Raw genomic sequence first — 16,321 nt, 5'->3', positions numbered from 1 at the left:
AATCCTAGCTTGTGGTTTTTTTTCTTCCTAATCTTCCACATACCTGAATCCTTTCTGTTCCCCTTGCCTCCATCTCTGTTCTTCTTCAGCACTGCCTTAAACATGGCAAGATTCCTGGAAGTCTCTCTTTAGGGCCCCTGGGAGACAAGAAAACAAAAGAAATTCAATCACAGCCATGACAAGACAATAGAGATGTATACATTATCACCTATCCAAATGACAAGACAATAGAAATGTATATATTATCACCTATCCAAATGACAAGACAATAGAAATGTATACATTATCACCTATCCAAAACCATGTAAGTTATCCAGCAACAGGCATATTCCTATTCATAGAACTGAACAAGGACTGTTTCCTCTATTCACCTGCCAATAAGGAACCATTCAAACACCTGCATATGCAAGGATTTGTTTCACCCACAACTAACCAAACACTACAAAATGTGTCCTCGAAAACCTAGCATAGCAATGGAAAAACAGTGCATATCCGCATTTCATACTGTTTAGCTGGCACCCGCCTGGGAGTTTTCCCACAGCACTCCCAATCCTGCAGGTCATCAGTAGGGGGGCACATGGAAAGAATGCTCTAATATTTAAACAGAAAAGGACAAGTTTTGCTATCTTGTTATGCAGGAAAACACTCAGTCGAATGCCCTGAATTCCACATGTAATTGATGCTATGAGGCTGAACTTGGGTGTTTTCAACTCCTTTCTATGGTTGTTCCCAAGCTGGTGTGCATTCTGAATCCTTAGAGTTAAGCGGTATAACATGAACTCAAGGTCCAGCCTGGACATGCCTGGATGTTCTGTTTACTTTGGGATTATTTATAGTCTTATGTACTTGCACAGTGGTAAAAACATACGTAACTACACACAGCAGCAGCTAAAACAGTTAATTGTGTGGGATTTTTGGTTTCCAATCCTCTAAACACAATATAGGTTGCTACCCTACTGTATTAATAGCAGCAGAGCGATCCTTCAGATGAAAAGAATGGTTTCAACCAAATAAGGGTATGCCTTCTGCAAACAAAACACACAGTCCTTGCACTGATTTCTCAACCCCAGAAGCCAGGCTTTAAATATCTAGGTCCTCTTACTACTGCTGGGAGAGAGGCTATCGATCCCCCCTTTTTCATCCTTGATGGTGTCAGATGAGGCATTGTGAAGTAGAGCGTCCAGAATTCGTTATGGGAGGTGGAGGTGTAGGGGGCAAATCCCCTGATGAGCTTCTCAGGGTTCGTACACTTTTTCAGTGGTGAAATTCTAGCACTTTTCAAGGACTTTCAAGGTCCATTTTCAAGCCTTTCCAGTACCCTTCAACGGTTGTAAATGGCATGTTTTAGATGAGTACTTCCATACTAAAAGGGGTAATTTCACTTAACCATACAAACCAGCAATGGTATGATACTTTTAACAACTAAAAGTAGTTTGCTAATCTCATAAAACATACTGGTATGGGAATCTAGGGGCTAGGAGCAAAAGTAAGCTCACAAAAATCAAAAAACGGCAGCTGGTGGAACTAAACACGACCCAAACTAGGAGGAAAGACCCACAAAGGCCTACTTCAGGACCCCTCACATCCACTATGAATTCGAAAAAACTCCCTTCAGTAAGAAGATACAGGGTAGATAGGCTATAGGCTATTCAGTTTATTTATTTTTTTCCATTGAAAATGTGGTTATCTATAGTCAGATTGCAAGAGAAATACAGTAAGAATTCCAAGCATTTACAAGCACTAAATCCAAAATCCAAGCACTTTTCAAACCTTGAAATTCCACATTAAAATTCAAGCATTTGCAAGGATTTCAAGCACCCGTACGAACCCTGGCTTCTGCACCTCAACTCAGCCTCAACTGCTCAAAAAATTAACTTTCGTGAGGTTTCACTGAGCCAAACCCTAAATCAAGATTATGAATGTAGTTTCAAGGCAGCACAAGATCACTGTACTGGTGTTTAAGTCTAAAGTATCCAGGGATAACACACAAAGCGAGCCTATCACACTCCAACCCAACTCCCTGATTGGAACCCTGTACCTTCTGGAACAGATTCATTTGATTATTTTCAATTCCAAGGCTCTGTTGAATTTTCAAATAATCTTACATTTTGCCCTTCAATCAGTCTGTGCTGAAAACTGACTTTATTTCAAGCTGCCAAACACTGATTCAATATTCCACCCATAACACCCACCCTGAGAAGCTTCATAACTCAATTCTAGGTCTGGCACATTCAATCCATCATCCTCTCTCTAGAGATGAATTAATAGTCCTGTTATTTTCCTTTGAAATAACTGGCTTCATTGGGAAAACAAAAACAAATACCAACCTTTGGCAGTCACGCCAACAGATCAGGAAGGTCGGAGCTTTCAATGTAACCGTGACTTTCAAAAATTCAAATCTCTTCTCAAGTAACCTGAACTTGACACGTAAGGCTTGCAAGTGTCTGCTTAGTTGATTTAGATTGTCTGCCTGCACTTACATTTTGGCCAAAATCAACCCATACTGATGACAGACAGTGGAAAATATCTGTGTGCATCATTTCTTTGCAATTTACTACTACTGATAACATGTGGCAGTGACAACCTGAAGGCTTCCCATTTGTTTTTGTGCAGTTGAACTGCTCAGAAAGCATAATTTTCTTTGCTTTTGTTGTATTTCAAAACAATTGCCTCGAGCCCTTGTTCTTGCCAAGGATGACATTTCTCCCCATCTGATCCAGCCTCAACCTCGTCTCTCCATCATATGAATCCCTGATATTTCACCACAATTGCACTACTCAGGCATTCAGTATTTCCTCATTTTGTACAGGATAAACATCAAACCATCATTTGGAGTAATACCTTTGATGCAACACAATATATAATGCCATTGTGACAACACAATTACACTTGGATGAGTCAACATGAACAAGTGTGCAGGCTACTAAAATGCTACAACTACTAAATCTAAAAAACCAACCACACAACTCATAATAAACCAATATAAGGCTAATATATAAGTAAACAAAGGAAATGAGGACAATAGCCAATCAAAAGACAGTCATTAAGTTATATAGTAGCAGGATATACAGTAATGGGAAACTTAAAAAGAGAAAAAAAAGAGAAAAGTTTGTGTAATATAAAATTGATAATCATGTCTGTTTTAAGTCTATTTTGATTGAAATATTGATGTAATAACAGGGAGATCAGGTGACAGGATCAGACAGAGAGCAGCACTTCTGAACTGCATTCAGTGTAACCCTCAAGAATGCACAGGTGTCTGAACAAAGACCATGACAGCAAGGTAAAGGCCAGGTGTGATGCAGTAAGACACAGATCTGAGGACAGTATATCTGTGTGTACAGAATAACTTAGTTCAGTATAGTGGGGCATGGTGTAGTGCAGGGGTCTCAAACTCAAATTACCTGGGGGCCGCTGGAGGGAGTATCAAAATGACCAAAAAAGGACACAAAATTACAAAAAAAAAGACACAAAATGACAGAAAAAAAAAATTACTTAAAAAAGACACAAAATGACAGAAAAAAGACACAAAAGACCGAAAAGACACAAAATAACTTAAAAAAAGACACAAAATTACAAAAAAGACACAAAATGAGACAAAAAAACCCACAAAATGACATAAAAAAAACTAAATTACTTAAAGAAGAAACAAAATGACAAAAAAAAGACACAAAATTATTTAAAAAAGACACAGAATTACCAAAAAAGACACAAAATTATTAAGAAAAGACACAAAATTATTGAAAAAAAGACACAAAATTACCAAAAAAAGACACAAAATTACCAAAAAAAAGTAATTAAAGGGACCCTCCTCACACAACACAGTAAAGTGCCATTCATATAAAACCAGCTTTCATATCAAGGTGAGGGCCACAAAATATCGTCACAAGGGCCGCAATTGACCCGCGGGCCGCAAGTTTGAGACCCATGGTGTAGTGTATTGGCCTAGTCAGTGGAACCGTTGCTGACTGTGTGAGAGCTGGCTGCTCATCTCCACAGTAACAATAAACATCACCCAGGTTAAACCAAAGGAAATGAGAAACGCCCTCTTGAAACTCCAAAAGCCAACATGACAAATTCCTTCCATGCCCTCCCCCTCATCACAGCCACCAGACACACACAGAGAATGAGACAATACCTTTTCTATCACTATTTATTATGAGGTGTGTCTCCATTAGCCATTGTTATGGCAAGCATTGACAAATACTTATCTACAAGCCAAACATTTCTCATTACAGTGTTGTCAATAACACTGATTTAGTAATGACAGAGTCAGCATAACACATATTGTAAACAAACTGGAGTATTTTTGTTCCTGGGAGCCACAACAGTGGTAGTCAGTGGTACATAACAGTGTGAATATATCTCCCCACAAGACACTAACACATTCTTGTCACTTCAACAGACAACTATGACACTAGGTTGTAAAAGCCTCAGATGATCAGGGATCAAGATGGTGTTATTATTGTACTGACTCCAACAATGTCTGGTACAGGGGCAACGACTATTTGTTTTTTTAGAAGTGAACCAAGTATTATGGAGATGACAAGTAATATTTCCCAAGCTCTGCATATATGTTTGAATATCTCTCAACTCCCAGGCCCCCTGAACTTCCCACTGCGTTGTGCAGCTTTTCTACAAAACTTCAGTCAACTTTGGGGAAGCATTTAAACCATGTATATCAGGGATGGGCAACTTAAATGCTGGAGGGGGCCACAATTTTTCATGGACACTACCACAGGGCCACATATAGGACCGTGCACTTAACCAGATATGATGAAACTGCCATTTTAAATATGTTTGCAGTGCAGTAACTTAACTTATTTAATGCTCAAATGCATGTAGAACAGTATAAATAGGAATAAAAAAGATTTGAAGCAAATAAAAAATAACCACTTACTGTGATTTCTTTTTTTTCAGTGCAAGAACAGCAGACCAACATTAATTGCAAGAAGTAATTTTGTGCATTTTTACACTGCACTTTTAAGATTTCATGCTCAAATGCATGTAGTTGTACTGAGGGCCACTTCAAGTGAGGGTGCGGGCTGTCTGCGGCCCCCGGGCCTCCAGTTGCCCATCCCTGATGTATATAATATAATTGCTCAACAGGTAAGGAAACTCTGTTGCACCCAACACTAGCCACACAAGGTAAAAGCTAGTGTTTGTTTTTGATGCAACATAGTCTACATAATGCTGCTGACATTTTATATTTCTAACATTTTAGAAAGATTTATTGTAGCTATACTATGAAATAACAACTTACATTGCAGTGACTCTCAGTTACATCGACTTGTTTTTATATGCCAAGGAATCCTCAACAGATCACACGATGCCATCTTGCCCTGCAGAGACAGGCTATTTTGGTCTTTTATCAACATCACGTCTTCTGTATTCATGAATACCTTATTTGAAACAGGCATGAGGACAATACGTGTTTTTGTTGCCTTGGCTTTAGCCTGTTTTTATTGGAGGTATGTGAGAAAATGTGATTCCTCCAATACCGAAGGCACCACAATGAAAATCAAATGCAGCTAGGCTTAAGCTGTGGTGGGGATATAACTGTGACCTTTGTAAGAAAGTCTCCTTAGAGAGGAGTCATGGACTGCGTGGTATGCAGCAAGACGATCATCAAGATTCCTCAAGCCCTCAAAGTCAGGTCCATCCCAGTGCTTTTAAGCTGTGTTTGGGTATCGGCCTCAAAGCATGGCCCCTTAGAAGGGGCCTCTCAATATTAAAACAGAGCAGTGAAAGTCCCACAGTGGCTCGCGGGTCTTTGTGGACCAACACAGGCAGAGTGGTCAGAATAGGCACTCAATATTCACATTTGTTCCGTCCAAAAAACCCCAAGAGCAAGCAGAAGCCCCAAAGAAACAACAGCGTATTGTGTTCAGTGTACTGCCTCTGCTTATGTCAAGAGAGCAACAGTCTAGTCATCAACAGTCCTCAACAGGCTTCAAAATGCCCCAAACAACTTTAGAAACACCTTATCGGTGTATTTGGGCAATAACATGTAAGATTAAGGATGCTGCCTCACAGCCTGTAATCTCAACCAGGCGCACGTCAGCTCCTAGACCTTCACATGTGGACCGTCTGTTACCTTGGAACAGCTCAAGGCAACAATAAAAAGGACCCCAGCCTATTGTACAATGAAGAGACGGTTTCCTTTCACGGAAGAGAAATTGGAAACCAGGGTGGTTAAGGGGCGCCTCGGGTTATCAACATGTATGTTTTTCCAGGTCATTCCTGACTTGATAGAGTTCAAATCCACACAGGTTGTGAGAAAAAAGAGATCCTCACCTGCACAATGCTGACGTGACATGTGGTTAATGGGGCCATCTAGCTATACCACAGCCATCTGAGAAGACAGCTATATATAGAACGGAAATAGGATTGTTTGACCCCATTGCCTCTGGCAGGGAAGCATTTCACGTACCCTGGCGGTTAAGTTAGAACCTGCTTTGTCCTCGGGCCAGGCGCCACACAATGGGAGCACCGTTAATATCAGATCACTTCACCAATCTTCCAAGATTGAACCAAACAGCTATTTCCAACCTATGCTCGCTGGTTGAAACGTCCTGCATGCACTCTTCATCAACAGATCCCACACGAATGACCACGCTCAGATTTCCACACTGTTGTCATAGCAACATGGAAATTCTCACCATCCGCTGACCTTCACGTTGGTTTATCAAACACGGCCTCAAAGTGATCAGATATTTTTAAAATGTTCCCGTGAACTCCATAATTATCTATTCTTTTGTGGTCCATTCACAGAGTGCAGGAAACAGGCCCAGCCTGGAGGGTGAGTTCAAGTGGTCCATAAACAATGGGAAGTTAGCTAACAAACCCTTGAAGGAGGAAGTGTGGGGAGTAGGTATGGAGGACGGCACATTCTCAGTGTCAGCCATTGTAAGCAAAGGTTGTTTTTCACACTCACATGAGTGGAAGGGAAATAACAAAAGAACAGACATTTTTATGCAACTAGTGTACCAGTTTGAAGTGTTTCCACCACAGCCCCCACCTTAGAGCCTGTGAGAAGCGGCACTTTATCTTATAATGACCAGGAAAAGGAAATTCTTGAAACGCCAAATGCTGACCTTAAAGAGCAAAGACAATGTTTAACTTGTTAATGTAATACTACACCCAGTTTGTCATTTGACAGGCCAGCAGTTAAAACCCAGCAACAGATCATACAGGCATGTCTACTTAATGAACGTTTCAATAACATTTTACATTTTAGTTTGCCCAAAAAGCTTTGAAATAATTTCAAATGAAACATGAGGCAAACAAAATGTTCTCCCTGCTAACTTCTAGGGTCAGCACAGATACATTGGCGGAATATCAATATTGTTTTATTGTTCCCTGCAATCGGCCTATTGGCTGTCTGACAAGTAATGTGACATTGATAAGAGAGCTCCAAGGAAGACAAATAGACAAAAATCTTGAAAAAATATGCAACACACTAACTGCTCAACAAAGAGGAACACAAAAGAATACTACTTTAGTGGAGCTATGGTTGCCATTTGCATGTAAGCCTGAGTAGTCTGAATGGATGCTGCACACAAGTTATAGCTGCCTTGAGGGTTGTGCTTGACCTTTCCTCCACACTCAGCAGTGCAAAGGGCCATCAGAAAGCACCACCTGGGAAGCAGGAACATTTTTCAGGAGATTCCAGGATGTCTGAGGTTCATAAAAATATCTTCTGCAATTGAAAAGAGCCATTTGACATAAGAAATATGGTGGTTTTATTGGTCTCCTATAACAAAAGAATTCCGTAAGATTATTTAGGAGAATAGTCTATAAACAGGTGTCTGCATATGAATGCAGCTTTCTGGTTTCTGTAGTCCATTTGTAGTCCGAGTCATATTCACCAATCATGTCTGAGCAGGCTTTGGTTGCATGTGTGTGCATGTGGAGACCAAAAAAGGGAAAACACATTGGGTGCCTTTCATAAAACACTATTATGTAGCTTGAAGCTGAGAAAAAAAAGAAAATTTATGGAAGAATTCTTCAAACAAGATAATGAGAAAACGGGTCGCTTTTCACTTTAAGACCCTTTCTTTACCTTTACCTTATGGGAAACTATATCACACCATCACAGACAGGCTGATTCAAAGTCCTAGCTTGGGGCAGAGCCAGCTAGTCTCTTACTGAGAAAGACTAGCCACGCGGCTCAGCGTGAAATTAAAAAGGATAACAAGTCTGATCTACTCATTAGACGACCGTGGGAAAAAGCACTGTCATTTTGGAAAGATTGATTCACCGTCTGAGGCCACTTGTCCTTGATCTTTTCTAATATGACTGATGGATAAATCCCGGAACTGGCCTACATGCTGGCTCAGCAGTGGCTGTGTCTTTTTATCCCAGCAGTGTTGTTCTTGAAGTGTCAAGGCATGTTTTAGAGGGCTATCATTGCTTTGAATTTAGTTTCACCCCAGGCCCTGGAAACTGACTAAACCTGACACTAAAAAGTTTGAATACGACAAGACGTTGCACATCCTCATCAGATTAAACTGTAAAAACTAAACCAGCCATGGACTTACATACCCTACATTAATTTAGTTTGGCAGATCAGACTGTAACATGGATTTATGGGGAGAGTTAACATGTGCAGCTAAGATTTCACAAACCAGTTCCTCCACTCTGAGCATTTCCTTTTCTCTCCACTTTGTCAGAAGTCTCTCCACAACAATTACACTCTCTTTACATCACACCAACAACCTCCCCTCCTCTGAAATCATCAGCCAGCACCAGATATTTAACTGCACGCTGAGTTAACAATCATCTCATCAGAGTTACAGCCATTAACTCCTGCTATCACTGCTGATTAAACATTATCACTCTATTACTGATTTGCCTTAGCAATCAAGTGTTAATGAACATCTGGAGTAAAAAATAAATAAAGCTGTACCATTATTGCTTACACTCAATTCGACATTTGCCTCCCAGGGAGCCTGGTGTTTGATTAAGGGTAAAACATTAACAAGTAGTGTTTAAAGTCTACAGGAAGTTCGTGCAAACACTGAGAAAGATTCTCCTCGTGCTAAGATTTCTCGGTCAGAGGGTCAAATAAAATGAACTGACTTGAAATGAAACAAGATTTCAGTCAGTCAGTGCACATTTAACAGGCCTTCAGACCAAGAAGCACTTTCATAGATAAGATGGCATACCCACTTGTCAATTTTGGAGTGCAGGTTTTATTTTTAGCCCGTCTCACTCTAGCTATACTGAGTGAACTACTTCAGATACCGTTTAGTATAAATAAAACAGCTGATGTAATGAGTAAACAGCGAAAGGAAGTAAGGTGGATTATGGGTTTGTATGCCACACTTGAGGAGGGTGGGACACTTTGCCTAGAAAAAAATGTATACATTCCATACACTGAAAAAAAAGATTTTTTTGGCCCTGTAATAATCATTTCAATCATCTATATAAATTCTACAAAGAAATACAAATTCAGTGCTTTTACTTAGTGATTGTTTGTTATCATGTGTCCTCAGTTTTGTATGTAAATTGAATCATTCTTTCCAAGTAATATTGACGAAACCAGTTCATTGGCTTAATTCGTTGATATTTCCAAGTAAAATGTAGGGAGGGAGGGACATCAGTGAATCCGCAATTTTCTTGTGTATTTTCATTTAAAAAAATAAGTGGTTCTATTAAATAAATATTACTTAGAAACAGCCTGAGTAAAGATTACAAACACTTTCTGTGTGGAAAAACTCGCCTCGCTTTTTTTAAGTAAATGTCACAATTTTTTTCAGTGTACAGGTACTGTTGTCACTAGAAAGATCATTGATTCATTCATTCATAATCTTTAACTGCTTATGGATACAAATCTGAATATCTGACTCATGACATTATGGTGAATTATAACTACTACCATGACACTACTACTGTACAACTTGTGAAATAAGAGCTCTACTTGCCATAGAGATGCCTCTGTCCAGGTACATGACCTCACACAGTGCTGTCCCATTCATACAGTGATTGGAGACAATCTCCTGAACTCAGGCATCTGCAGAAGTCATGTTAATTAAAGCCTCTAAAGGGGTCCAGTGTTTAGGGTGTACATTTGAACTGGGCTATTCCCACAGATGTGTTTTGTCCAATGGCATTTTATTCAATCTGAACCCAAGCAAAAACAAAAACCTCTATATAAACAGAGATTCATCAAATCTGTCTTGGTGGTTTGTTTTGTCTTGTTTTGAGAGAAAATGACCTTCTCTGTAGCTGCTAGAGCTGTCAAAGCTAAAATAATCATTGTGACAAATTGGGAAGAACAGTAATTCTGCTTTATTATTTTCCCACTGTCAAAGCAGTTGATCACAAAATTAATTCTTTGTAAGAACCTTGTCAAAAATACTGAATTTCACACTTTGGTATGTCTGAGGCGCTCTGCATCTCTGCACCTCTCTCTCTTTCTCTCTCTGTCTGTCTGTCTCTGGGGCTTTCAAAAAGGCTTGACAAAAATGTAAATCAGTAACAGCTGTTACTAAGAAGCGCTTTCAAACACACACGTGCTCTAGATACACACATGAAAGCATGAGCGCACATATGCACGTGCATAGACCTTCAAAACCCATACACACGCCTGCTCGCCTGGACTTTCAACTCAAACTACCTGATATATGCTAGTGGTGCTATGGTGGATTAATAATTGTTATTTAATTCAGCAGGATGCATCACACTAGGACACTTGCCAAAACCACCACTGAAACATATCGCAACTCAATATGCATGGCTGTCATTCTGAAATGTTATAATAAATAACCTGAGGGGAAATTAAATAGTAAGGCAGAGCATTTTGAAACAAAACTTGTCATGAGCCTTTCAGAAACTCAAGCGAATTCAATTACACAATGCCACTTTGCCAGTAGGCTTGCATATAATCCTTCATTCCAGTGCTGTGAATGCAACATGGTTTCTTTGCTTGGTAAATATCTAAGCATTTCAGAACATTGGGGCTTGCATATGAGGTCCCTGACATGAGTCTTGCTTTTGAAAAAACACAAATAGTAGAACCATATTTTGCAGTGTGAGCCGTGTAAGTTTTTTATGATGACTTCAGTTATCTCATTGCAGGAGACTGTCGCCCCCACAGCATGGCATTAAACACAAACAACCTCAGCTTTGTTCAAGTTCCATGAGCTCACGGGGTGACTGCTTCTTCTGCTATTACTGGGCATGTTAGTTCACAATATGCCCTCAAACGACTTCAAAGATTTTGACATGTGAAAATGCCTTTAACATGATACATAAATGCAACTTAGAGTACACATTATGAAGATCACTCACATATCGAAAGCATAGAAGGTTGAACCTCGAGAGCACTCGAGTAGATAGATAGTACTTAAGCTTTGGAATTTTAAGTTAAATTTCCATATCTACAGTCCCAAAGCACAAGATGTACCAGAGTTTTTAATGACAGCCCAATAAACCAAACTAAACAGGAGTTTATTTGGACTGAACCATATAAGTTAGGTCAGAGAGCATCCAAGGTTCATACACTTTTTGAGTGGTCATAATCAAGCACTTTTCAAGGACTTTCAAGGTCCATTTTCAAGCTTTTCCAGGACGTTACAACAGTTGTAAAATACATGTTTTAGATGAGTACTTACATGCTAAAAGGGGTAATTTCACTCAACCATACAGACAGCGATGGTTTTACACTTTTAACAACTAAAAGTACAGTTTGCTAATCTCAATATTCAATTTATTATTTTTTTCATTGAACATGTGATTATCTATAGTCAGATTGCACAAGAAATACAGTAAGAATTTCAAGCATTTTCAAGCACTTTATAGAAAATCCAAGCACTTTTCGAACCTTGAAAATACAACATTAAAATTTAAGCATTTTCAAGGATTTCAAGCACCCGTATGAACCCTGAGCATCCTAAAAGTGTTATAGGACACTATGGTGGGGCTTATATTTGTGGTCAGGTTTGGTTTCAAGTGTCTCCTGAAATCCCAAATACACAGAATCCCACACAACAACATTCAGAATTCATTCATAAACAATCTTGGTTAAACAATATGCTGACTGTCGGGGTCCTCAACCCAACAAATCTAGAAAAAAATCAGGCTTTACTATTGAAACCATGTGCCTCTGCAATGAGGAGCCCCTTTCAAAAGTACAAAATCATCATCATCATCATCAGCAACTCAGTATGTGCTGTCTGTCGGGTCACTGGCTCCAATAACTTTCCCTCCTCAGCCATAACAATGCGACTCTGATGCCAGCATCTGTTACCGGCCAACTGGCTGGGGACCATGGGAACCAGGCTCTGTAGAGACTGGGAGGCAGACACTTGTGGCACTTTCAATAAGATGAGTGCTCTGTAGTGCAAACATCTCATAACACTGCAGTTGGTAGACAATTCGGGTAGCTCTAGCCTTGGCACAGAGGCATGCAAATCCACTGTAATGGTTCCATAATCAGCGTAAAATTGCCTGAAATTATGTTGGAAAGTTAATACCAACTATCTTCAGGTTAACTGGCAGTCAGCATGATTGTCAGCTGCAAAGCCTGTTCCACCTGTTGAGTTTAAAATGGAAAATCAACACTGTATATACAGTGGAGTTGTACTTGATTGAGACAAGTAACTCGAAACAGGAAATACCTAATGTTAGGGCTGGTAGAAAGCCAAAAAGGTTATGATGACTTTCTATTTCTTGTTCAGACTGCACATTGAATCGATTGAATCGATGACTTCATGTGTTCTCAAAGATCAAAGCAGCATCTTGACATTTACAAGCAATTTCTCTGAAGGCCAAAATAGAACTTTGATTTTCAAAGCACCTGGCTGAGTTACAAGGGGATTCCTCCATTGAAAAATATGCCTACAACAGCAAAAATCATATATGACCAGTGGTCAAACTTCAATGACTCAATCTATGTGGGCAAACAAGATTACAGTCCTGTAGCCTTAAGCCCACTACTATATCTGGGTTGGGTTCTGGTTTGAAAACCACCACATCCAATCACAAAATACAGGCTAACATTAGCATCAAACAAGACCACACAGTTATAAGAAGAGTAATGAACTTTTCTGTAAAACATCTGCATCCTACTGAGCAGGATGTTGCTTTGCAATAAGTATTACCTATCCTCAAAAGTTTTTGGATGTCGGTTTATCTTTAGAAAGGATACACATGCAGTAACAAGCAATTCAGGCATTGACATGTTGCAAATAGTTAACTCTGCAAGGCTGCAACTAATGATTGGTCATTATTACTGAATCTGTAGATGTCTATTGAATTATCTTATAATCAAATCAACTAATCACTACAATTTTAGTCTAGATTATATTTAAATATAGGCCTATATATATAGTAAAAACATGCCTGTCACAATTTCCCAGTAGCAAATCATGCATGACGTAAATTGCTTGTTTTATCCGACCAACAGTCTAAAATCCAAAAGATACAAAACAAGCAATATAAATATAAGACATCACATTTGAGGTTGGTAAATTGTGACAGGTATTTTTTTCCTTTCACATTTTTCTGACATTTTAAAGTTTAATTATTGAAAATATTAATATTAGCAGCACGACTTTAACATTTATTTGATACCTTTCAAAGTAATTGAATGCTAATCTATTCGACAGATCGTTTCAGCTCAAAACTCTAAATTGATAAACCATAATGGGAATGACATTAGATGTTTTTAATGCCAGGACAATGTGCTGGTAAAGTAAAAGTGAAAAAAAAACAAACAGGTGTTAATTAAAAAAAAAGATTTTTTGGCCCTGTAATTATTATTTCAATCATCTATATAAATTCTACAAAGAAATAAGAATTCAGTGCTTTTACTTTAAATTGGAGTTTTTCATGTAGTGCATTACTTAGTGATTGTTTGTCATTATGTGTCCTCAGTTTTGTATATAAATTGAATCATTCGTTCCAAGTAATATTCACTAAACCAGTTCATTGGCTTAATTAGTTGATATTTCCAAGTAAAATGTAATTGAGACATCAGTGAATCTGCAATTTACTGTATTTTCATTAAAACAATAAGTGGTTCTATTAAATAAACATTACTTAGAAACAGCCTGAGTCAAGATTACAAACACTTTCTGTGTGGAAAAACTTGCCTAGCTTTTTTAAGTAAATGTCCCTCCAATTTTTTTCAGTGTAATATCCTCCAATAACACTTCAGGGTTGACATTTTCTATTTCCAGGAGTGTCCTATAAAGGGTTAAAGATAACTGGGTTCTAATGGGTTAAACACTTACAGTGTATTAGTTAGAAACCTCCAGTTCATTGGCTTAATTAGTTGATATTTCCAAATAAAATGTAATTGAGACTTCAGTGAATCTGCAATTTACTGTATTTTCATTAAAAAAACAAGTGGTTCTATTAAATCAACATTACTTAGAAACAGCCTGAGTAAATATTACAAACACGTTCTGTGTGGAAAAAATTGCCTAGCTTTTTTTAAGTAAATGTCCCTCCAATTTTTTTCAGTGTAATATCCTCCAATTACACTTCAGGGTTGACATTTTCTATTTCCAGGAGTGTCCTATAAAGGGTTAAAGATAACTGGGTTCTAATGGGTTAAACACTTACAGTGTATTAGTTAGAAACCTCCAGTTCATTGGCTTAATTAGTTGATATTTCCAAGCAAAATGTAATTGAGGGACATCAGTGAATCTGCAATTTACTTGTGCATTTTCATTGAAAAATAAGTGGTTCTATTAAATAAACATTACTTAGAAACAGCCTGAGTCAAGATTACAAACACTTCCTGTGTGGAAAAACTTGCCTAGCTTTTTTAAGCAAATGTCCCTCCAATTTTTTTCAGTGTAATATCCTCCAATATCACTTCAGGGTTGACATTTTAAATTTCCTACTTTTTTTAATAGTGTCCTATAAAGGGTTAAAGATAACTGGGTTCTAATGGGTTAAACACTTACAGTGTATTAGTTAGAAACCTCCAGTTCATTGGCTTAATTAGTTGATATTTCCAAATAAAATGTAATTGAGACATCAGTGAATCTGCAATTTACTGTATTTTCATTAAAAAAAATAAGTGGCTCTATTAAATAAATATTACTTAGAAACAGCCTGAGTAAAGATTACAAACACTTTCTGTGTGGAAAAACTTGCCTAGCTTTTTTAAGTAAATGTCCCTCCAAATTTTTTCTGTGTAATATCCTCCAATAACACTTCAGGGTTGACATTTTCAATTTCCTATTTTTTTTTTATAGTGTCCTATAAAGGGTTAAAGATAACTGGGTTCTAATGGGTTAAACACTTACAGTGTATTAGTTAGAAACCTCCAGTTCATTGGCTTAATTAGTTGATATTCCCAAGCAAAATGTAATTGAGGGACATCAGTGAATCTTCAATTTACTTGTGCATTTTCATTGAAAAATAAGTGGTTCTATTAAATAAACATTACTTAGAAACAGCCTGAGTCAGGATTACAAACACTTTCTGTGTGGAAAAACTTGCCTAGCTTTTTTAAGCAAATGTCACTCCAATTTTTTTCAGTGTAATATCCTCCAATAACACTTCAGGGTTGACATTTTCAATTTCCTATTTTTTTTTTATAATGTCCTATAAAGGGTTAAAGATAACTGGGTTCTAATGGGTTAAACACTTACAGTGTATTCCGTTAGCTCCGGTTCATAACATTACCTGCACAAAATGATTTAATTGAGTAACGGTTCAATTTGACGTAACGTAAAGTAACGTAGTGACGCGGAAATTAGACCAAAGAGGCTACATGACCCGAATAAGTAGAAAATAACCCCGAATAAGTAGAAAATAAAGCAGTTGTCATTTGAGTGAGTTCTGACGGCAGCTCAATGGGCATGTCCCGACATTCCTCCCAACAAACTGCCGCTAAACTCCTGACTGGAACAACTTATCTCTACTTTTCTGAACCGGTGAACCGACTTTAGTCGACACAACCAACTGTAATTATTTCCCAAAGTCTTACCTGATAAATGTCATCGATATGAAAGTACCAAAAAAAAAAGTTTTCCCAGTTCTCCTGCGTATCTCCACACGAACTCAGTCCCCCACTTGATCCACCAAGGTAGGCTACGGGACGCTGGGCTCCTCCTCCTCCTCCTCCTCCCCGCATGAGGTCATCTGCAGAGGAGGCACATCAACAGAGGGCAGGGAGTAACCAAGACAAACTACCACCTTCCTCCTTCCTCCTCCTTTTTTCCTCTTCCTCACCATTTCTCTGTGCATGCCTCATGGACACGACAAGATGCTGGAGATGCAGAACACATGTCGTCACACTGTTCAAATAATCGCCTAAGTCATTTTTTCAAGTTTTGCAGGAAACACAAAAAAC

The 16,321-nt window shown here is 38.4% G+C and overlaps 1 protein-coding gene across 1 annotated transcript in view; it reads right to left on the bottom strand.

The window, feature by feature from the left end:
- The window catches only part of tanc1b (tetratricopeptide repeat, ankyrin repeat and coiled-coil containing 1b), a 129,644-nt gene extending 113,575 nt beyond the window's left edge, over nucleotides 1-16,069 (bottom strand). Inside the window, exons 1-2 of the mRNA XM_059342545.1 lie at nucleotides 15,956-16,069; nucleotides 44-137 (exon numbers count right to left, since the gene is read on the bottom strand). Coding sequence (XP_059198528.1) covers nucleotides 44-104 — 61 coding nt within the window. The 5' untranslated portion in view covers nucleotides 105-137; nucleotides 15,956-16,069. The remainder of the gene's footprint in view (nucleotides 1-43; nucleotides 138-15,955) is intronic.
- Between the last annotated feature and the right edge of the window lie 252 nt (nucleotides 16,070-16,321).

Source organism: Centropristis striata, chromosome 10 (assembly GCF_030273125.1).
Source record: "Centropristis striata isolate RG_2023a ecotype Rhode Island chromosome 10, C.striata_1.0, whole genome shotgun sequence".
Taxonomy (NCBI): Eukaryota; Metazoa; Chordata; class Actinopteri; order Perciformes; family Serranidae; genus Centropristis; species Centropristis striata.
This window is presented reverse-complemented; position numbering and strand designations above follow the sequence as displayed.